The 24,090-nt window shown below is 41.2% G+C and overlaps 1 protein-coding gene across 1 annotated transcript; it reads left to right on the forward strand.

Annotated features, from left to right (window-relative positions):
- Nucleotides 1-10,041: 10,041 nt before the first annotated feature.
- Nucleotides 10,042-10,462, forward strand: LOC118653983 (small nuclear ribonucleoprotein F). Its single transcript, XM_036305034.1, has one exon. The coding sequence runs from the start codon at nucleotides 10,140-10,142 to the stop codon at nucleotides 10,398-10,400; it is 261 nt and encodes an 86-aa protein (XP_036160927.1). The 5' UTR covers nucleotides 10,042-10,139; the 3' UTR covers nucleotides 10,401-10,462.
- Nucleotides 10,463-24,090: the final 13,628 nt, after the last annotated feature.

Genomic DNA, 24,090 nt, shown 5'->3' on the forward strand with positions numbered 1-24,090 from the left:
CATTTTCTCTTTAGTTTCAAGTGCCCTAGGAGCTGTATCAGTGAAGAAATTGCTTCGGCATATGTCTGAGATTTTGTTGCCTTTGGATTCTTCTAAAATTTTTATGGTTTCCTGTCGTACGTTTAAGTCCTTTATCCATTTTGAGTTTATTTTTGTGTATGGTGTAAGTTGGTAGTCTAGTTTCATTTTATTGCAAATATCTGTCCAATTTTCCCAACACCATTTATTGAAGAGACTATCTTGGCTCCATTGTATGTTCTTGCCTCCTTTGTCAAATATTAATTGAGCATATTGGTTCGGGCCGATTTCTGGGCTCTCTATTCTATTCCATTGATCTATATGCCTATTCTTGTGCCAGTACCAGGCAGTTTTGAGAACAGTGGCTTTGTAATACAACTTGATATCTGGTATTGAGATCCCACCTACTTTGGTCTTTTTCAGGATTGCTGCAGCTATTCGGGGTCTTTTTTTATTCCAGATGAATTTTTGGAGAGTTCGTTCTAGATCTCTGAAGTATGCCGTTGGAATTTTAATGGGAAGTGCGTTGAATTTATAGATTGCTTTGGGTAGTATGGACATTTTAATGATGTTGATTCTACCAATCCATGAACACGGTATGTTCTTCCATCTGTTTATGTCTTCCTCTATATCTTTTTTCAACGTCCTGTAGTTTTCTGAGTAGAGGTCTTTTACCTCTTTAGTTAAGTTTATTCCTAGGTAGCTTAATTTTTTTGGTGCGATGGTAAACGGGATTGTTTTTATAATCTCTCTTTCTGAAAGTTCACTATTGGTGTATAGAAATGCCTCGGATTTCTTGGGGTTAATTTTGTATCCTGCTACATTGCCAAATTCATGTATTAAGTCCAGTAGCTTTTTGATGGAGTCTCTAGGGTTTTGTATGTATAATATCATGTCGTCTGCAAATAAGGACAGTTTTACTTCCTCTTTTCCAATTTGGATGCCTTTTATTTCTTCTTCTTGCCGAATTGCAATGGCTAACACTTCCAGTACTATGTTGAACAGGAGTGGTGAGAGGGGGCATCCCTGTCTTGTTCCTGTTCTTAGGGGAAATGGTGTTAGTTTTTGTCCATTGAGTATGATGTTGGCTGTGGGCCTGTCATATATGGCTTTTATTATGTTGAGGTATGATCCTTCTACTCCCACCTTGCTGAGAGCTTTTATCAAAAATGGGTGTTGAATTTTGTCAAATGCTTTTTCTGCATCAATTGATATGACCATGTGGTTTTTTTCTTTCAATTTGTTTATGTGATGTATCACGTTTATTGATTTGCGGATATTGTACCATCCTTGCATCCCTGGGATAAATCCTACTTGGTCATGGTGTATGATCTTTCTGATGTACTGCTGGATCCGATTTGCTAAGATTTTGTTGAGGATTTTGGCATCTATGTTCATGAGGGATATTGGCCTGTAATTCTCTTTCATTGTGTTGTCTTTACCTGGTTTTGGTATTAGGGTGATGCTGGCTTCATAGAATGAGCTTGGAAGTGTTCCTTCCTCTTGAATTTTTTGTAGTAGTCTGAGAAGGATAGGTTTTAGTTCTTCCTTGAATGTTTGGTAAAACTCCCCTGTGAAGCCGTCTGGTCCTGGGCTTTTGTTTGCTGGAAGCTTTTTGATGACTGCTTCAATTTCTTCCATAGTTATTGGCCTGTTGAGATTTTTAGATTCTTCCTGATTGAGTTTTGGAATGTTGTATTTTTCTAGGAATTTGTCCATTTCCTCCAGGTTGTCTAGTTTGTTGGAGTAGAGCTGTCCATAGTATTTTTTAACAATCATTTGTATTTCTGTGGGGTCTGTTGTTATTTCGCCTCTATCGTTTCTGATTTTGTTTATTTGGGTCCTCTCTCTTTGCTTCTTGGTGAGTCTGGCTAGAGGTTTGTCAATCTTGTTTATCCTTTCAAAGAACCAGCTCTTGGTTTCATTGATTTTCTGTATTGTTTTTTTGGTCTCTATGTCATTTATTTCTGCTCTAATCTTTATTATCTCCTTCCTTCTGCTCACTCTGGGGTTTTCTTGTTGCTCTCTTTCTAATTCTTTGAGTTGTAGAGTTAGATGATTTACTACCATTTTTTCTTGTTTTTTGAGATAGGCCTGTAGAGCTATAAACTTCCCTCTCAGGACTGCTTTCATTGTGTCCCATAGGTTTTGGATTGTTGCGTTTTCATTGTCATTAGTTTCCAGGATGTTTCGAATTTCTTCTTTGATTTCATTGGTAACCCAATCAATATTTAATAGCATGCTATTCAGCTTCCAGGTGTTTGAGTATTTTGGGTTGTTTTTATTATAGTTTATTTCTAATATTATGCCATCGTGGTCTGCGAAGACGCTTTTTATGATTTCAATTTTCTTGAATTTGGGGATACTTTGCTTGTGACCCAATATATGGTCTATTTTTGAATATGTCCCATGAGCACTTGAGAAGAACGTATATTCCCTGGCTTTGGGGTGAAGTGTTCTGAAGATGTCTATTAAGTCCATCTGATCTAGTGAGTCATTTAGGATTGCTGTATCTTTGCTGACTGTTTGTCTATAGGACATATCCAGTGCTGTTAGTGGTGTATTAAAGTCCCCTACTATGATTGTATTGTTGTCGATCTCTCCTTTGATATCTTCCAGGAGTTTTTTTTTATGAATTTGGGTGCTCCTGCATTGGGTGCATATATGTTTACCAGGGTTATATCTTCTTGTTGTATTGATCCCTTTAGTATTATGAAGTGGCCTTCCTTATCTCTTGTTATGGCCTTCACTTTGAGGTCTATTTTGTCCGATATAAGTATTGCTACCCCAGCTTTCTTTTCCTTTCCATTTGCCTGAAAGATTTTTTTCCATCCTTTCACTTTCAGTCTGTGTGAGTCCCTTCTAATGAGGTGGGTTTCTTGTAGACAGCAGATGTATGGGTCATGTTTTTTTATCCATTCAGCCACTCGATGTCTTTTGTTTGGAGCATTTAGTCCGTTTACGTTTAAAGTTATTATTGAAAGGTACTTGTTTGTAGGCATTTCTGTTTTTGTGTGGCTGTTTTCTTTCTGAGCTTTTTATTTCTTATTTTTATACCAGTCCCTTTAGCATTCCTTGCATTGCTGGCTTGGTGGTGATAAACTCCCTTAGCCTTTTTTTGTCTGTGAAGCTTCTTATTTCCCCTTCAAGTTTGAATGATAGCCTTGCTGGATAGAGTATTCTTGGATTTAGTCCTTTGCTTTGCATCACTTTGTAAATTTCCGTCCATTCTTTTCTGGCCTGATGTGTTTCTGTTGAGAAATCATTTGACAATCTAATGGGAGATCCCTTGTATGTAACTTTCCGTCTCTCTCTTGCAGCCTGTAAGATTCTCTCTTTGTCATGAACATTTCCCATGGTAATTATGATGTGTCTTGGTGTGGGTCTTTTCGGGTTCACCTTGTTTGGGACTCTCTGGGCTTGTGTGACTTTTTTCTTCCCCACCTCAGGGAAGTTTTCTGATATTATTTCTTCTAATAGGTTTTCTAATCCTTGTTCATCCTTCTGTTGATCTGGTACCCCTATTATTCGTATGTTGTTTCGTTTCATGTTGTCCCAAAGCTCCCTTAGGCTCTCCTCCTGTCTTTTCATTTTTTTCTCCAATTGCAGTACAATTTGGGTGTGTTTTGCTTCCTTGTCTTCTAATTCACTAATTCGGTCCTCCGCTTCACCCAGTCTACTGTTGATACTTTCAATGGAGTTTTTCATTGCCGCTATATCACTCTTCATTTCTTCTTGGGTCTTACTTAAGTTGTTGATTTTTTCATCTGTTTCTTCTAGCTTCTTCCATATGTTATCGATTTTTTCATCTGTTTCGTCTTGCTTCTTGCAGAGGTTGTCGATTTTTTCCTCCATCCGGTTTATGCACTCTAGGACCCTTATTCTGAATTCTTTTTCTGTCATGTTGCATGCCTCTGTATTACTTAGCTGCTTTTCTGGAGAGTCCTCCTTCTCTTTCCTTTGGGGGTTTCTTTGTCTACCCATGTTTGATCTCACTGACATATCTAGACGTTGAGTCGTTCAGTGGCTGCTCCCTTGGTGGCAGTGACTCCTTGGTCTGTGGTTGCTCTTCGGGCGGTTGCGGTAGCAGCTGCTCTTCAGTTGGCAGCAGCTCCTCTGGTGGGTGCTGTTCACAGCTGTGGTGGCTCTTCTGGCTGGTGGGGCGAGGTTTCACGTACAGCTGCTGTTCCTCAGCAGAGGGTGTGGTGCTCAGGTGGTTGCTGTTGCTTGGATCTGCTGCGTTGATTTAAAGGCACAAAATACAACACAACAAGGCACCACGTACCAGGCACTATACAAAAATATATTCACGATATTAATAACCCCAAATAAAGGTGACCACCTGAATTAAGAGAATTAGGGGATAAGGAAGAAGGAAGAGAAAAAGATAAAAGAGAAAAAAGAAAAGAAAAGTAGGGACCAAAAAAAGGAGTGCAAAAATGAAATTGGGAAAAAGGAGGGGGGAAAATAAAAGCGAGATAAGAAAAGAAAAGTAAAAAAAAGAGCGAAAAGAGAGAATGAAGTGGAAGAGGGGAAGAGACTTTTTTATATGAGGAGAATACTCCTATAGAACAGCCATTAATCCTAACAAATTCCAGCAACAGCTCCCTGGAGATGAATGCAAACTAGAAACAACCAATAATATAAAGATGAAAATAGAATGGAGAACACTAATCCCAAAATAAAATAAAGAGAAAATAAAATGGCACTTTAAAAAAAAATGGTAAAATGGTAGCAGTAATAATACTGGTTAAAAATAAGAAGGTAGTAATTAAAATGGTAAAATCAGGTGATGGAAAAAAGAAGAGAAAAAAAAAGAAGAAAAGAAAAAAAAATTGGTTTCTTAGTTAAAAGGTGAAAAAAGAAAAAAAAAAATATTGCAGTAGTGGAGGTCCTTCGGTTCTTCTATTCTTCAGTGTGGCTCGCCTTAGACCTGCCAGGTATTCAGGAGGGTGTTGAGTTTCCCTGCGATACACTGTTCCTCTGTGTTGTAAACCACAGTCCTTATTTTAAAGCAAGCTGCATTTGTTTCCCAGACTGCCTTATTTTGTGTTTAGCAAAGAGTCAGTTTGTGGGTCAGCCTCTGGGTGGCAGTGCTCTGGGGTTGGCCTCTGAGGCTATAGGGCCTCTCTGTCCAGTGGGAGTTCACTGCCCAGAGCTGGCTGCGTAATAGTTACCAGTGCTGTGTTGTTGCTGGGATTGAAAATCCCTCTATAGGCCAGACCCTGTTAACTCCCAGGGACTGATCAGGTTATTTTAATCCTTGATCTCCTACAGGGTGGAATCTGGGTGTGGCTGTGCTCCTTGCCTGGTGGCTGGGGGGGAGGAGTCTCACTCTCCGGAGAGAATGGCTGCCCTAGTCCTGGGCTCAGGGGTGTCTCAGCACTCAATTCGTTGCCACCTCTCCCGGCCCCCCTTCTCTCCTCAGACTCTCCCCAGATTCCACTCCTCCGCACCCTCTTCCTCTCTTCAGCACAGGTGAGTGTCTGTATCCGAAATGTCCCATGAACAGGATTCAGTGAAAACAAACAAACAAACGCCGGCCGCGGAAACGGGGAAGGCTTGGTTTCTGTAAGCTTCTTCTCTTACCCGGACTGCATGGTCTGGTCAGCTCTTCAGGCTGCCCCCTTTAGGCTCAGTCCTCCGTGATCACAGAACCCAGCGCGCAATTCTCCCGGCAGCGCCAGGAATCCCGCGGTTCTCCTTTCCCCCGTCAGGAGCTGTGCCTGTCCCAAGGGACGCGGCTGTCTGCCACGCGGTCTCCCTCTGACTCTCTGGGCTCAGAGGTCTGGGAACCTTTCCTGCCCAAATCCCTGGTTTTTTTTACCTTTCCAGGGGAGTTCTGCTCTTCCCGGCTGCAAACCGTCTCACCAGCTGAGCAATTTCGCCAATTCGGGGTGGATGTTACTAGTTTCAGCTGCTCACTCCATTTGCTCCGGGACACGACCTGGGACGCGTCTGCCTATACCGCCGCCATCTTCCATCTCCCACATATAATTCTTATTATTCAAAAAGTGACTCTTATTCACATGGAGGAAGCCTAAAAGGCCATTAACTTGGTCTAAACAAGCTTCCAAAGAACATGGCATCCATGAAAGAGAAAAATAAAGGAATGAAAGGACAGGTTAAGTATTGAGGAAGAAGTCACTAAGAAATTGTTTAAAAAATGTGAAGTGATATGAAAAAATAACAAATAAAATGTCAAAACATAAAGAACTGAAATACATAAATTTGTCACAATATATATTTATATACTATATATGAGGCCCCTAGAACCATAGGAAATGCAAAAATTCACTATTAATAATTCATTCTCCAATTGTCCCCCTTAAAAATCAAATTTCCCCCCTGTGGGGACTGTGCCCACATTGGGAACCACTGGACTAGAGCCTGAGTGATGGTGGGGAAGGAGTTGCTCAGTTCTAGCTGGTAAGAGAAGAGGTTGGTAGAATGGGAGTGGCCAAGGTCATTGGCTAGAGATAGGAAAGGAAAGAGAAAATCATGGAGAATGATAAAAAAAAAAAACACCTTTTGAAATCCTAAAGAATCTCTGGTTTTGTTCTACTTTGTATATGGCAGCAGTTCTCAACCTGTGGGTTGTGACCCCTTTGGTGGTCTAACGACCCTTTCACAGGGGTCGCCTAAGACCATCCTGCATATCAGATATTTACATTATGATTCATAACAGTAGCAACATTACAGTTATGAAGTAGCAACGAAAATAATTTTATGGTTGGGTCACAACATGAGCTGTATTTAAGGGGCCAGAAGGTTGAGAACCACTGGTATGGAAAGGGAAAATTTTGGTCTAGTGGCAATCCCTAGTTTATGCTTCATAATACATCCTCATGGCACATCCTCAAAGCCCATCGATCCTAGATGCTGTCCTAGTTGGTTATTCCTGTCTCTTACAATTCTCCTTCCCATCTCAGGACTGCCCTGATGTGAAGGGACTCTCAAGGCCTGTCTGGAACTGCTTTGGGTGGCTCTGCTTAAGGTGACTTTAAAAAAAAAAATTTTATTGTATTATTTTTTTCCCTTTTTAAGGTGACTTCTTTACCATTACTGTGACAAATGTCAGAAGGGCATCAACTTCACCTCCCCTGAGAGTCTTTTTCTGCTCTCCCAAAGGTTCCAGAATCCTCACTCAGTACCTTTAATAGCATAATGCTAGAGCTTCTGCTTTTCAGAGATACTCTACTCTTTGCCTAGGGGTGGTAAGTCTTGAGAATTAATGACTGCTTCCCACTTTCTTTCTTTCTTTTTTTAATTTAATTTAATTAATTAATTTATTTAAAATATATTTTATTGATTTTTTAGAGAGAGAAAGGGAGAGGAATAGAGAGTTAGAAACATCGATGAGAGAGAAACATCGGTCAGCTGCCTCCTGCACACCCCCGCACTGGGGATGTGCTGCAACCAAGGTACATGCCCTTGACTGAACTTGAACCTGGGACCCTTCAGTCCACAGGCCAACACTCTATCCACTGAGCCAAACCAGTCAGGGCTGCTTCCCACTTTCTAAAGGAATAGGTTTATGTCAACCTCCTGAGGGTTCCAGGCAATACTTTTTTAAAAAATATATTTTATTGATTTTTTTACAGAGAGGAAGGGAGAGGAATAGAGAGTTAGAAACATCGGTCAGCTGCCTCCTGCACACCCCCCCACTGGGGATGTGCCTGCAACCAAGGTACATGCCCTTGACTGGAATCGAACCTGGGACCCTTCAGTCCGCAGGCCGACACTCTATCCACTGAGCCAAACTGGTTAGGGCCCAAGCAATACTTTGTGTTATAATTCTTGAGCTTGGGTGGGGATTTTTACTCACCTTCATCAAGTTGACTTGGATCAATGGATTGGTTTCCTTTATCAAAGTAGAGACTTTGTTTTGTACAATGCCTAAAACAGGTCTTAGGTGCTGTGTTCAAAAACTGTATTAAGTAGAGATAATGAGTAGAAATAATAAATGAGCAGATATAAATGTGATCAGGTTCCCAGGCTAGCACAGAAAAGTTAATTTAAGCAGAATGGAGATGGGATCTAGGTTAAGAGAACTATAGATGAGAACCACTAGGTGTAGCAATACTTCTAGGGGATATGTGTTCAGAGGTTCCTGACCTCTTGAGGCAGCTTTTTTTTTTTTTTTTTTTTTTTTTTTTAAAGGATAGACTTTTGCCCTAGCCAGTTTGCCTCAGTGGATAGAGCATCGGCCTTCGGACTGAAAGGTCCCGGGTTTCATTCCGGCCAAGGGCACATGCCTGGGTTGTGGGCTTGATCCCCAGTAGGCAGCCAATCAATGATTCTCTCTCATCATTGATGTTTCTATCTCTTCCTCCCTCTCCCTTCCTCTCTGAAATCAATAAAGAAATATATTTTAAAAAACTAAAGATTTCTGTCTAATTTAAAAAAGTAAATAAAAGGATAGACTTTTAAAAATATCTATATTTTTATTGATTTCAGAGAGGAAGGGAGAGGGGAGAGAGGTAGAAACATCAATGATGAGAGAATCATTGATCAGCTGCCTCCCGCACATGCCACACTGGGGATCGAGCCTGCAACCTAGGCATGTGCCCTGACTGGGAATCGAACCATGACCTCCTGGTTCATAGGTCAACAGTCAACCACTAAGCCACAGTGACCAAGCAAGACAGCTTTCAATGGGATGGTAGATCCTTCCAGTGCCAAATCTGGACAGGGATTGGAATTCTAGGATTGAGGAATAGAGACTATTGGGGAATGGAAAGGCCTTTGGAGGGAGAAATCCATATTGGGTTTGGAGCTTAGAGACTGAACTGGGCATGAGGGAGTTGAGCCCTGGGAAAGCAAGGTTCCTGTACAAACGACAGGTTAGTTGCCTTCCTTTCTCATCTGTATCACTGGGGAGGTTCCTGTGTATGATAAGTAGAGACTGAAACCTCAGGGCAGGGAGAAGAGGGAGAGAGAGGAGGAGGAATAGCAGCTAAAAAGTTTGGAGTCCTTAGTTCCAAAATGGGATTTTCTCGTTCCTTCTTTCTTGCTGGTAGATGCTGTTGCCCACCAAGGGAGGTTTTTCCTGCCCCTAATCCCCTCCATCTTGCAGAGACCCTCCATCCTGCTTTGACCTGGGAAAGGCAATCAGAACTTGGGAAGGTGGAGTAAGAAAAGATGGAGGTGTGGGAGGAAAGTAGAGTCAGTCAGATAGAACGGGCTGTAGTAGGTGAGGGGTAGGAAACAGGGAAGGAACTCCATGGGCCAGAGGGAGGCAGTCTCTTTTCTTAAAAAAATATATTTTTATTGATTTCAGAGAAGAAGGGAGATGGAGAGATAGAAACATCAATAATGTGCCCTAGCCAGTTTGGCTCAGTGGATAGAACATCGTCCTGGGGACTGAAGGGTCCTGGGTTCGATTCCAGTCAAAGGCACATGCCCAGGGTGGAGTGTGTCAGAGGTAAATAAGGTAGTAGTCACCATAGTTACAATGTTCTTGTGAGGTTCACTTGTTTTGGCAGCACTTGCTGCACCTCCCCAGCCCATTAACTGCCCAGAGAAGATCTAGGGAGCTTCATAAGGTCAAGCCTAATTATGCTAAGCGGGCTGTGCCCTCTAAGCCTGGACTTGTTTGTGGCTTTGCCAACAGTTCAGTCCGAGGCTTAACCCTATAGCCACGCCCTACAACACACTAGTATATTTAAAAAAGAAACATCAATGATGTGACAATCATTGATCAGCTGCCTCCTGCACCCCGGGCATGTGCCCTGACTGGGAATCAAATGGTGACCACCTGGTTTTTGGGTTGACCCTTAACCACAGAGCCATGCCAGCCAGGTGAGGGAGGCAGTCTCTTGAACACACATGGAAGGACCAATTGGGGAGCCTGTTAGCATTTTTATGAAAATTATAGGTAAACATGAATAACATTTCTTTGTAGACGAGGAGTCTCCCATTGGCTGGATAAATGGAGTTCCACTTAGGAAAAAGAGCTCTTATCTTGTAAGTTAACCTATAAACTCATTTTGGTGGATTGAGTAATAATTCCACTGCCGATTTCTCGCGGTCCTAGCTGGGGTAGGCGCTCCAGGCACCAGGGACGGACAAGAGCTGGGTCGGCGGCGAGTAGCCTACAGCATTTGCTCTTCGTCGCGATGAGTTTGCCCCTCAATCCCAAACCTTTCCTCAACGGATTAACAGGAAAGCCAGTAATGGTGAAACTCAAGTGGGGAATGGAGTACAAAGGCTACCTGGTATCTGTAGATGGCTATATGAACATGCAGCTTGCAAACACAGAAGAATACATAGATGGAGCCTTGTCTGGACACCTGGGTGAAGTTTTAATAAGGTGTAATAATGTCCTTTATATCAGGGGTGTTGAAGAAGAGGAAGAAGATGGAGAAATGAGAGAATAGCATCTTTTGTGGGAAATTTCTTTTTATATATATTTCTAGACAATAAAAATTTGTTTTTTCAACTTGAAAAAAAATAATACCACTGCCATTATTTTTAGAAAAAGAAAATATTCCCCAAGATGACTAATGCTTATAGTGGTAGATGGTTCCATTGTCACACTTGTGGTTGTTTCAGAGCCCTGGTCTTCCTTCTCCAGGAGCAGGTGTGCTCTTCGTTGGGTGTCTGTCATGTGATCAGTATGACATAGACCACGTCATGTTCCCATCTGCAGACTTAGCCACCACATCCTGATCTTGAAAATCTGAAATGTAAACTGAACTGGGCTCCTTTTAGGACACTATTCTTAGTGTTTTATGTGAATTAACTTCCTGCCCAAATTTCCACACACTTAAGAAGGTTTTTCCACGCATGCTTTTGCCTCTCCTTGAGGAAATGAAACAAATAAACCAAGGCCTTTTGATCACATGATGTTTTCTATGCAAATTGGCAAAAGTATCTGTTTCATGTATTTAAGTAGTTCTCTTATTCAAGCAGTGATTACAAGTATGCCACATATATACTAGGTTTCTCACTAGTGTTTTAAATTAGGAGATGTTTTAGCAACATGGTTTTGAAGTCAGTCTTCTTGGGTTAAAATCCTAGCTCCCTAGTTACTGGCACTGTGACTTTGGGAAATCTAAGTAACCTCTCTGTTTCCTCATGTATAAAACAGGGCTAATGGGGCCCTGTTGAGAGGATTAAATGAGTTAATACATTTAAGATCCTAAGAACAGTTTCCATAAGTGCTCATTAAGTCTTAGTAGCTGTTATTTAAACCCCAAACAGTTCAATACAAGGCAAATGACTTGGTGTAATGGCAACAGAACAAACTTAACATCAGGAAGAGCTAGATTTGCATCTTTAAATCCTAGTCCTTGCTTGAGCTAGAAAGTTATTTAACTTTTCTGGGTTTCAATTCTCTTATTTGTATCATAGAAATAATATCTACTTTGTAAATGTTACTGTGAGGCTTAAATAGGATAATAATAAGTAATAACCCACATGTGGTAGATATTCTAGTCTCAGCAATACATATGTAAATGAATGCTAAACTTGTCCCACCCAACCCCCCTACTGAGGCTGCTCTATGTTTTTTCAGGTCAGCAGTTTTCAAAGTAGGGTTCCTAGACCTTTTCAGGAAGTCTATGAGGTCAAAACAATTTTCTTTTTTTTTTCTTCTCCTTCCTCTGAAGTCACTAACTGATACACTCTGAGCAATTATTAACATGTTTTCTGGACAGAAATAGCTTGCAGAAAAGAACTCTGGACCAAATGTTAGGATAATATTTTCTAGCTGTATTATGTTATGCCTGTATTTGAGTGAGACGAATCTGGTGTGGTCATGTTGAAAATCATTAGTATAGAACAAATAACTTCTCACAAGTTTATATTCTTTAATTTTTAGCAAATATAGTGAAGGAAAAATCTTTCCTTCACCGTCTTAGCCTCAGGGCCCAGAAACCTGTGAATTAAACTAACAAAAGACAGATTAAGAAAAAAGGCATATAATTTTTTTTCAAAACTTTTAAAAAAATTTTAATATATTTTATTGATTTTAAAAGATATATTTTATTGATTTTTTACAGAGAGGAATGGAGAAGGATAGAGAGTTAGAAACATCAATGAAAGGGAATGAGAGAGAGAAACATCAATTAGTGCCTCCTGCATGAAAGGGCGAGGACTACACCCTCCATCTTACCCTGGGTCCTCCATTTTTGGGCAGAGCCATGTGCTCGGCAAGGCTTCTTCCCTGAAGAAGCCTCTGCTAGCCACACCCAGGATTTCTCTCGACTAACCAATGATAATCAAGGGAAGTGCACGCCATCAATACGACCACATCCTGTGTAATGAGACACCGACTTGCGCCTGGCCAATCGGCGGGGCTCACAGTCCCCTCTCCTGCCCTTACTCCACCCCCCTATAAAACTCCTCATCCCATCAGGCTTCGCTCTCTCTGCCACTGGGCTTACCATTGCATTGGTGAGTGTAGTTGGGGAGCCGAACTAGTTCGAAATGAAGGACTCTTTGCTTTTGCATCGAACTCGCTGGCTCCCTGGTGGGCTCTTGGGAATCTTGAAATCTGGGCATAACACTGAACACCCCCTACTGGGGATGTGCCCGCAACCAAGGTACATGCCCTTGACCAGAATCGAACCTGGGACCCTTCAGTCTGCAAGCTGACTCTCTATCCACTGAGTCAAACCGGTTAGGGCAGGCATACAACTTTTATTGATGTTAATATTTTTACATGCACAGGAGACTTCACAAAAAAGAAGTTGAAAATCCCAAAGAAGTGGTTAGACTCAGGGGCTTATATACCATTTTAATAAGGGCTGATGAATCGTGGAGAAGTGACCCAGTGATGGCGAACCTATGACACGCGTGTCAGAGGTGACACGCGAACTCATTTTTTTGGTTGATTTTTTTGTTGTTAAATGGCATTTAAATATATAAAATAAATATAAAAAATATGTCTTTGTTTTACTATGGTTGCAAATATCAAAAAATTTCTATATGTGACGTGGCACCAGAGTTAAGTTAGGGTTTTTCAAAATGCTGACACGCTGAGCTCAAAAGGTTCGCCACACTGGACTAGACAAAGGAAAAGAGCTTTGGGCTTCTGAGGCTGATAAATTATGTGAGTGATTAGAAAGTAAGTATATGGAGGAAACTAATACAGATAAGAGTTATCTAAATAAGGCTTGTTTATGTGGACTTATCTTGGTGCCAGCCCTCCATCTCTGGTGATAAGGATTTTTTTCTCCTCACCTTGGTACAGGAGAGGAGAAAATTGATGCTTTACTTTTAGGTAGAAAGGGTAGAGCAAAGGGCTATTCTTGCACTTGGCTGTTTCTCAGTTGCCTTCAGCTCAAAATGTGCCAGAACGGCCAAGAGTGAACCTGAAGAGGGGCGGTGAAGGACTGAAGAAAAGACAGACAAGAGAATACAGCTGGGGCTCAGTGGATCTCCTATGCCCGGATGAGGACATGAAAGACCCAGCCTGCAAGCCAATGCTTTATTTTATAGTCTGATTTAAACAAGGGTGGATTAACATGTATTCAAAGGTTCTTGTTTTGGCAACACTTGCTGCACCTCCTAAGTAGCCCATTAGCTACTTAGGAAGGAATTAGGAAGGGCTACAAGGTCAGGCTTAAATATGCTAGGAGAGCTCTGCCCTCCAGGCTGGGACTCCGCTCCCTACACAAAATAATCAATATGCCAAAGTGGCATATTAGTTGGTAGCATGTCCTAATCCCCATCACAAAGAAGCAAGGCATCTGTATGCCCACTTTATAGATGAAGGCACTAAGGCAATAAAATGTTAGGAAACGTCTCTATGATGAAACTGGATGGAAGGGGTGAAACCTGTAAAAATGTACAGTTTTGCTGACTCCTACTCACACATCAAAACCATTTCATAACACCAAGACATTGACATTTGCACTGTTGGTGAAAAGCAATAAAAAAAATTCTGGTTCCTTAGCACAAATCAAGGTGGTGGCACCAAACCCTCAAATGCTTCTAATAAGCATTTTATTCTTCACCACCATACAATCACAATTTCAAAGAAATGCCTATGTAATATAAGAATGTCCTTGATGAAGCAGCAACAATTATTAATTTTATTAAATCTTGACTCTTGAGTAGACTTTTAGAAGTGTTCTCTGTGTGGACGAAAGGGGCCACATGCTGACCTGACAAGCTCAGGAGAGGCCTGCATGGCAGTTTTGCAGACTCGGAGACCTAAAGTAACCACAAAGGATGGTCTGAAATTAAACCTTAACGAAAAGCAGTTATGGTGGGCAGTTACGTCCTAAGCCGATATCTTCACTGATAAGGTCAACCTTTACTGTAACTGAGCCTATCTGTCTTTTTGCATCTATGATAACATACCCTTGAAATGTCTGGGTAACTTGTGATTTCCCTGTATCTGGAGCCCCTGGGGCACAACCAGGTGTGCTGATCCCAGGACAGATGCAGCAGATTCTTTCGTTTATCATGTTAATTGTTCCTGCACCCACCTAAGTATATGTCCATCATTTTACTTTTTATCCTATCACAGAGCTTTCCCCCACTTCGCTTAATCCCACCTCCTTAAATGTGTCACCAGTGAATTTCATGTATAAATACGGATGTAACCCCGCCATTCTCCGGAGCACTATCTCAATTTGTTGAGGTTCTGCTTCCCGGCATATGTCGACAGTTTGGCTCAAATAAACTCACAAAAATTCTTTACAGGTTTCAATGGTTTTTTTACGTTAACATCTGTAATGAAATGTGAAGTATGCATAAAGAACTTCTGCTGCATATAGAAGTAGAATTTATACCTCCAGAAAAGGCACTGGTATGATTGAGTTGTGAGTGGAACTAGCAGATTTTCTCATGAAACACAATTTTTACTTGAAAGGACAATGGACAGACACAATATAGCTATTCACACTTGGAATTTTGGCAGACATCTTGAAAATGAAGGAAGGTCTCCTCCATTAGATTTTTGAGGGCAGGGATTAGATCTTAATTCAGTTTGTATCCTGTAAGATCTTTAACACAAGATGTTCAAATCATATATATGTTTATAATAAATACTAGAGGTCTGGTGCATGACATTCGTGTACTGGGCGGGGGAAGTCCCTCAGCCTGTGCCCTCTTGCAGTCCAGGACCCCTTGGGGGATGTCTGCCTGCCGGGGGATCAGGCATAAGCTGGAGTCATATATCCCTCTTGCAGTCTGGGTTCCCTTGTTCCTTACCGCCTGCTTGCAGCAGAGGCGGGAGAGACTCCTGCCACTGCAGCTGCACTTATCAGCTGTGAACCCGGCTTCTGGCTGAGAGGAGCTCTCCCTGTGAGAGTGCACTGATCACCAGGGGACATCTCCTGCGTTGAGCATCTGGTGGTCAGTGCACGTTATAGTGATGGGTTGTTCCACCGTTTGGTTGATTTGCATATTAGGGTTTTATTACATAGGATAACTCTTATACTTTAGATTTTTTCTTTAAAAGGCCATAGAAAATTACTTAATCTACCCAAAATTGAAAGCACTAATATTTACCAAAGAGAATTCTCACTAGTATAATAATCTATCACTGTCCTGAATGATAAAGAACAGAGTTTTTTGAAGTATGAATTTTCAAGCAGATAATGAGTTCTTTTCTCTTTTACATGAAACATACTAGATGAAGTCCTTTAATATCAATTTCTCTAGGTTAAACGGTGCATTTTCCATAAGTATAAAAATTTTATTTCAATTAAAGGTAGTAGAAATACAAAATTATAAAGTAGAGATGGTGTAAAATACCACCTTATTTTCAGATCTTTAAAATCTTGAGCATCATTCTGCTCTGACGAATTTTTATGTAAACAACTGGGAATTTATACACAAGACAGTAGTATCTTGGCAATTTTTCCAAGTGCAATTCCAATTAAAATATATTAAATTCTTAATTATATTTTCTTCAGAGTGCTGTTACCATTAAGATCACTGAACTACAGAGCAATTAAAAAATGTACCAACTAAAAACAAAAAAGAAAAAGAAGGGAGCCTGCTACTTTGATGAAAATAATTGACAGTATATGTTGCTGAGGATAAAATTTGTTTTCAAATGAAAATGAAAATTTGGAAAAACTTGATCTACTCTTATGATCTTGAAGCCCTCCCAATGTAACCGGACTGCCTACCACTACTTCATCCAATTAAGCAGAGACTGGGTTGAATCATATATGAGCGTTTATTCTAACAATGCCAGCAGTAAGGGAGAACTGCAGGTCATCCACTAAAATCTGTTTTGCCTGTCCCCATAATCCAGCTGCTTATATTGGACAGAAGGACAAAGATTATGTGGTAAAGTAGGAATTACAGGCTTTGGAAAGTAGGCATGGGATAATCACTACAGGTTACAAGTTATGAGGGTTGGGGGTGGGGTTAGGGAGTGGGTCTCAGAGGGCGGGAGCCTCCAGGACCAGAGTACAGGTAATAGGGCCTGGGATTGTAAAGAGCAGATGCCTTCAGAACTAGATGATCTCAGACAGGAGGTTGTAAATCTTTCCATAATGATAGTCAGTTCTTGGGAAAGGAGGATGGACTGCATTCTAATGTTAGCTCCCTTGTCCAAGGGCATACAACTCCCAGCCAAGTTAGAATGTGCTTTCTTTAATCAGAATAGAATCACCATGGCTAACAGAGCATGATTAACATTTCTTATAATTGCAGCTGGTTCCCAATTTCTATTTATGCCCCTAATACCAACACTTAAAGACTTTTCTGATGAGATTGGTCATGGCATTAACAAATGTGATTTTTTGATTAAAAAATATGAAATGTGTCAGTATTTTAAAAAATATGTTTTTATTGATTTCAGAGAGAGGAAAGGAGAGGGAGAGAGAGAGAAACATCAATGGTGAGAGAGAATCATTAATCGGCTGCCTCCTGAACTCCCCCTACTGGGGATTGAGCCCGAAACCTGGGCATGTGCCCTGACCTGGAATTGAACTGTGACCTCCTGGTTCATAGGTGGGTGCTCAAACTCTGAGCCCTACGGGCTGGGCTGAAATGTGTCAGCATTTGAAAGGGCTGCATACCTTAGTGAACCAGTATTTTTTCAAATGACTAATGCAGGGGTCCTCAAACTACGGCCTGCGGGCCACATGCGAATACAAATATTGTATTTGTTCCCATTTTGTCTTTTTACTTCAAAATAAGATATGTGCAGTGTGCATAGGAATTTGTTCATAGTTTTTTTTTTTTTTTTAAAACTATAGTCCGGCCCTCCAACGGTCTGAGGGACAGTGAACTGGCCCCCTGTTTAAAAAGTTTGAGGACCCCTGGACTAATGCATAATGTTATAAAATCATGAATGAGTAAAAGATACATTCTTAGTATAAGATAGATTAATGGCTTTTTAAAATATATTTTTTATTGATTAAGATATTACATATGTGTCCTTATCCCCACGTTACCCTCTACCCCCCCACCCCCCGCTCATGCCCTCACCCCCCCCCGTTGTCCCTGTCCATTGGTTAGGCCTATATGCTTGCATATAAGTCCTTTGGTTGGTCTTTCCCCCTTACCCCCACCCTCCCCTACCTTCCCTCCAAGGCCCGACAGTCCAATCAATGCCTCTCCGTCTCTGGATCAGTCCTTGTTCATCAGTTTATGTTGTTACTTATATTCCACAAATGAGTGAGATCCTGTGGTATTTATCCGCTCTCCAGTTCCATCCATGCTGTGACAAATGGTAAGAGTTCCTTTTTCTTCTTCCTCTTCTTAAAGAATACCTTTCAGCATTTCATATAATGCTGGTTTGGTGGTGATGAACTCCTTTAGCGTTTTCTTATCTGTGAAGCTCTTTATCTGACCTTCTATTCTGAATGATAGCTTTGCTGGATAAAGTAATCTTGGTTGTAGGTTCTTGGCATTCATCACTTTGAATATTTCTTGCCACTCTCTTCTGGCTTGCATGGTTTCTGTTGAGAAATCAGCTGACAGTCGTATGGGTACTCCCTTGTAGGTAACTGACTGTCTTTCTCTTGCTGCTTTTAAGATTCTCTCTTTGTCTTTTGCTCTTGGCATTTTAATTATGATGTGTTTTGGTGTGGTTCTCTTTGGGTTCCTTTTGTTTGGGGTTCTCTGTGCTTCCTGGACTTGTAAGTCTATTTCTTTGACCAGGTAGGGGAAGTTTTCTGTCATTATTTCTTCAAATAGGTTTTCAATATCTTGCTCTCTCTCTTCTTCTGGTACCCCTATAATTCTGATGTTGGTACGCTTGAAGTTGTCCCAGAGGCTCCTTACACTATCTTCATATTTTTGGAATCTTTTTTCTTTTTTCTTTTTCGGTTGGGTCTTTTTTGTTTCTCTGTATTTCAAATCTTTGACTTGATTCTTGGGAACCTCTTGTCTGCTGTTGGATCTCTGTATATTATTCTTTATTTCAGTCAGTGTATGCTTAATTTCTAGTTGGTCCTTTTTCATATCCTTGAGAGTCTCACTAGATTTATCAAGGATCTCACTAAATTTATCGGTGGTTTCCATAAAATTCTTGAAAACCCTTATAAACGTGGTTTTGAACTCTATATCCAGTCGTTTGCTTTCCTCCATTTCTGTCATTTGTGACCTGTTTCTTTGTCTCCACATTTTTTATGCTTCCCTGTGTTGGTAGAGTGGTTTTGTGTGCTAGGTGTCCTGTAGGGCCCAGTGGCTCAGCCTCCCCAGTTACCTGAGGTGGACACTCTTGGTGTACCCCCTTGTGGGCTTTTTGCACAGTCTTATTGTAGTTATGCCTTGATTGTTGTAGGATCACTGGGAGGAATTGACCTCCAGGCCAATTGGCAGTGAGAATCAGCTGTGTCTGCAGTGGGAGAACTTCTGTGCTGAAGACACCCTTCTGGGGCAAGACTTGCTTCAGTGGGGTTTTGTTGCTCACTGAGTCTGCACCCTGAGTGTGTCCCTTATGGATCTGAGGAGTTGTAATCTGGATGGTCCCCCTCTGACCACTGGGTACACTGGCTCTTGGATCTAAGGAGGTGCTAATTTAGCCTCTGCCTGAGGTTACACAGCAGGAGCTACGAAGAGAACTGCAGATTCCCCTTCCTTTTTTGGAGTTTGGAGGTACCCTGATGAGGCCCAGCTGTGAAGCAATGCAAGCTGCTGTGGGGCCTTGGGCCTTCTCTTGGAAGTTCTGGGTCTGTCTGGCCCAGCTGCAGTTAGGTAATTTTCAGGTTGCAAAGGGCCGGGGCATTCATATGTAAAAGCCTCTGCTGCAGCCTGGGTGGGGCGGGGTCTCAGGGAATCAAAGGGCGGAGCAAGCCACTATGGCAGATTCTCAGCTCTGCCCTAAGGGGCCCCACATCTCAGTGTCCGGGTAATTGCTGCAAGCACCTCTGAGGGAAAGCTGACCTCAAGTTCCGAGTTCTGCCCGCTGCCAGACAGTCCAGTTTCTCCCTGTATGAGTCCTGGGTCCCCAGAGACTTCCCGGAACCGGAGTTCAGAGCAGTCGGGAGCTTATGACTCCCTCCGGATTCAAAAAGACAGCCGCGTCCTCAGTTGCCAGCCCCTTTCTGCGCACGCGAGCCTCCGTACCTCTGCACTTTACTTCCGCAGCTCCTCTGGCTCTCAGCGTGCTTTTCTTTCCTTCTAGTTGTAGAATTTACACTCAGCCATCCTTCCTGTAGTTCTGGATGATGTCCGTTTTGTCTTTATGTTGTTTTTTTTGAAGTTGTTGTGGGAGGCAGCAATTTCCCGGTGTTTATCTATGCCGCCATCTTAGTTTCTCCAGATTAATGGCTTTTAACACAGCAGACTATGTAAGTTTATTGACATGGTTTCAGATTCCACATTACACATAACCTTTAAGAAATCATCATTTTTGAGTTTTGGTATTGTGTCAAAAAAGAGCATCCAATATTACTGGAAAAGTCTATTAAAATACAGTACTCTTGAACCCTAACTGGTTTGGCTCAGTGGATAGAGCATCAGTCTGTGGACTGAAGGGTCCCAGGTTCAATTCCTGTCAAGAGTACATGTCCAGGTTTCGGGCTCGATCCCCACTAGGGGACATGCTGGAGGCAGCCGATCAATGATTCTCTCTCATCATGGATGTTTCTATTTCTCTCTCCCTCTCCCTTCCCTTCTGAAATCAATAAAAAATATATTAAAAACTTTTAAAAATACAGTACTCTTTCTGTTTCCAGCTGCATATTTCTGAGAGGCTGGATTTTCTTCATATACTTCAAGTTGAAGTTTTCAGCCCAAACAGCATATCCCAATAGATTAAATGCAGAATCTAGCTCTCTTCTATAAGCCAACATTAAAGATTTGTAAAATTAGGAAATGATTCTACTCTTTTCACTAGTGTGTTTAGAAAATAATTTTTTCGTTAAAGCTATGTTATTTATATTACTACTTAATGGGTCTATCATTGTGATTATTAAATGGGTTTAAAAATATTAAAATTTTTCTTAGTTTTAATTTCTATTTGGAAAAATATAATCACCTATGGAAACAAAAGCTCTTTGACATCCACCATAATTTTTACATATGTAAAGGGATTCTGACACTAAAATATTTGAGAACTATTGCTTGGACCATTATTCCTTTTAAAAAATATATTTTTTATTTATTTCAGAGAGGAAAGGAGAGGGGGAGTGAGAGAGAAACATCAACAATGAGAGGGAATTATTGGTTGGCTGCCTCCTGCACACCCCACACTGGGGATAGAGGCCAAAACCCAGGCAAGTGCCCCAACTGGGAATTGAACTGTGACCTCCTGGTTCATAGGTCAATGCTCAACCACCAAGCCACACCAGCAGAGTTGGACCATTATTCCCGAATACTAGAAGAGCTGGACACTAGAATGATCTGGGGAGCTTTTAAAAAATACCAAGGCCTGAAAAAAAAACAAATAAACAAACAAAATTCATAAAATACCAATGCCTGGCCCCATCTTAGATAAATTAAACCAGAATCTCTAGGTTTGGAGCCAAGCCTGGGCATTAATATATACATATGTATATTTTCAAACTCCCCAGGTAATGCTAATGTACATTCAGGATTGAAAAACTATTTCCCTACTGTACTGTTTTCCAATTTTGCCCAATCGTAAGAATCATCTGAGACATTTGTTAAATATTAGCAGTCCCAGTTGCCTTCCTAGATCTAAAGAACCAAATCTCCACGGCAAGTGGCTGGAAAATCTGCCTATTTAATAAGCACCTCAGGTAATTCTTAAAATGAGACAACTTTTGGGAAACATTGCACCATTCTCTTCCCAACCTCCTCATTCCTGATGGCAGGCTAGTTAAAGCATTAGTTGCTGGTGAAGTCATTACTCAACTAAATTCAGCTCACAAAGTTTGAAGCACACACCTTAAAACTTCCCCTGGGAAATTACCTTTTAATGTGAGATTTTGCATGCAGAAATGACTTTAAAATTTAAAAGAATAAAGACAAATTAGTTAATTATTTGGCAAGGTACTATTCTTAAAATTTTTTAAATTGATCTGATAGAGGGAGAAAAAGGAGAGAGAGAGAGAAAAACATTGATTTGTTGTTCCACTTACTTCTGCATTCATTGTTTGACCCTTGTATGTCGCCCTGACCGGGGATCGAACCTGCAATCTTGGTGTATCGGGCAAGGCTCTAACCAACTGAGCTACCCGGTCATAGCACCAAGGTACTGTTCTTATATGGAGGGACTTTTCTCCCAGGTCACTCAAATTTCATGCAGTTTTCTGGGAAGTAACTCTATACAATTGGGTTGAGTAAGTGAATTCCGCATTGGCAGCTGACTCCTCAGCCCAAGTGTGCCGAGAGACCTGTCAGAAGACTGGCAAGAACCAGTTTTTCTTGATTGTCTTGTACCCAGGATAAAAGCTTTGTAAATACAATTTCATTTCCTCGTCAATTGTAAGAGGACAAGTAGATCCAAGGAGGGGTTCAAATGGATAATCTTGGAGTGAGAACCAGAAAGTGGTTTATGGGAATCACAGTGGAGAAGTGAAACATGCTCTCAAATTCCTACTTTTTATCTTTGGGTAAAACAGGAAGAAGGCTCCGCCAGTATTAAATGGTAATTTCCTGTCTGCACTGCCACAGTCATTCTTTTTTCTGGTCAGAGAAAGAAAGAAATCACTTAATTATGACTGAGTGGAGGTAGAGATTGAACCGTATTAGTTTTTACTTGCTAACTGCTTAATGCCTGCCTGGCTCGTAATAAATGCTCAATAATAGTAGTGATCACTTGTCTAGAGCTCAATGTTAAAAAGTATAAAAATATTAATAATTCTACATACACATTTCTTTAATGTAGCTTGTGTTCAATGAGGCTCATACTAAAAATTTATAAAAACCGGTAAGAAAAACTAAGTTCTGCCAGAAAAGATAACCCTATAGCTGAAAACAGTATTTTCCTCTGGGGAGTGAAAAAACATGTAATAGTACATACTCTTTTAGCCATGAGCAGCTAGTTCATAGACTTTTTAAAATGACAAGTTTAAATTTTGAATTACATAATCATACAAGTGGAGGCCTTGAAGGTATCTTGGAGACCTCTCTCTCCCCATTAATGCCAACTCTCAGAATAGTTCCAACTTCCTCTTCATTGTTACGTAAAAGTGGCAGTTAGAAAAGAGGCAAAATCTTTTTTTTTTCTTTTCTTTTTTTAAATATATTTCTTTATTGACTTCAGAGAGGAAGGGAGAAAGAGAGATAGGAACATCAATGAGGAGAGAATCATTGTTTGGCTGCCTCCTACACACCCCCTACTGGGGATTGAGCCCGCAACCCAGGCATGTGCCCTTTGCCGGAATCGAACCTGGGACTCTTCAGTCCGCAGGCTGATACTCCATCCACTGAGCTAAGCCAGCTAGGGTGGCAAAATCTTTTTTAAAAATGTATTTTTATTGATTTCAGAGAGGAAGAGAGAGGGTGAGAGAGAAAGAAACATCAACGTTTGTAATACCTTAACTAATAATTAAAAAAAGAGAGAGAGAGATTTACAAGCTTTGTAAAAAAAACAAACAAACAAACAAAAAAACACATCAACGATGAGAGAAAATCATTGATTGGCTGCCTTCTACACGCCCTCCTACTGGTGATCGAGCCCACAACCTGGGCATGTGCCCTTGACTGGAATCAAACCTGGGACCCTTCAGTCCGCAGGCTGATGCTCTATCCATGGAGCCAAACCAGCAAGAGGTAGAATCTTTTAAAAGCTTTTTTTAATTGGAGAGAGAGACAGAAATATCGATTGGCTGCCTCCTGCATGCCCCTCCCCCACCAGAGATTGAGCCCACAACCTGGGCATATGCCCTGATTGGGAATAGAACCAGCAACCTTTCGGTGCACGAGAAGATGTCCAACTGAGCCACACCAGACAGGACTGGAGGTAGAATCTTTTGAACATGGGTTGACCATGTGATTTGCTTTGATCAATGGGATGTTAGCAAATGTGATATAAGCAGAGGCATGAAAAACACTGGTTCACTGGGGCCTTCCACTTTGGTGCTCTTATTACTTAAACTCTTGAAATATGCTTTATATCTGCTAACCCTTCCAGTGCTAGGTTTTAAATCCTATTAGAAATATTTCTGTAGTTTAACACAACAGAAATTAATGAGTTAATCCAAAGTAATTTTATAGAAATATGTTGTCAATTAATTTTTCCTTTCCAGTTTTATTACTATTTAACTCACTAGTCTTTGATCTTGTGTTATTGGAGGAGTGTCCTCTGTGTCCCCACCTGTTGCCTGGGGAAGTGGGCTACTTGTGATGTCACAAGAAAAGGAATTTTCTGAGACTTACATGGGAGAATGAGTGATATTTATTTGTGTGGAACAAAACCCCCGGATTTCCAAGATTTCCTCTCCCTCCATCCTGCCATGGGCGAAGTCCAGCTGTGCCTTTAGCAGAGTTAGGATGAAAGCCATTGTCCAGAGCTTCTGTTCCATATTTGCAGAATCTGGTCCCGCATCAGGTTTGCTAGGTTGGTGTTCCCAGCTGTAGTCCATTGTGTGTGGGGTCCGCATGGGCTTCTAGGGCCACATGGCTATGGAGGTAAGCACGAGTGAGTGCAAGAAAGCAGGAGCACAGCCAGAGGAACATGAGAGGAAATTCCTTTCTCTGGGGATCTTAATCTAAGTTTTTGCATGCTTGCATTGG

The sequence above is a fragment of the Myotis myotis genome, unplaced genomic scaffold, assembly GCF_014108235.1.
Source record: "Myotis myotis isolate mMyoMyo1 unplaced genomic scaffold, mMyoMyo1.p scaffold_m19_p_4, whole genome shotgun sequence".
In the NCBI taxonomy this organism is placed as follows: domain Eukaryota; kingdom Metazoa; phylum Chordata; class Mammalia; order Chiroptera; family Vespertilionidae; genus Myotis; species Myotis myotis.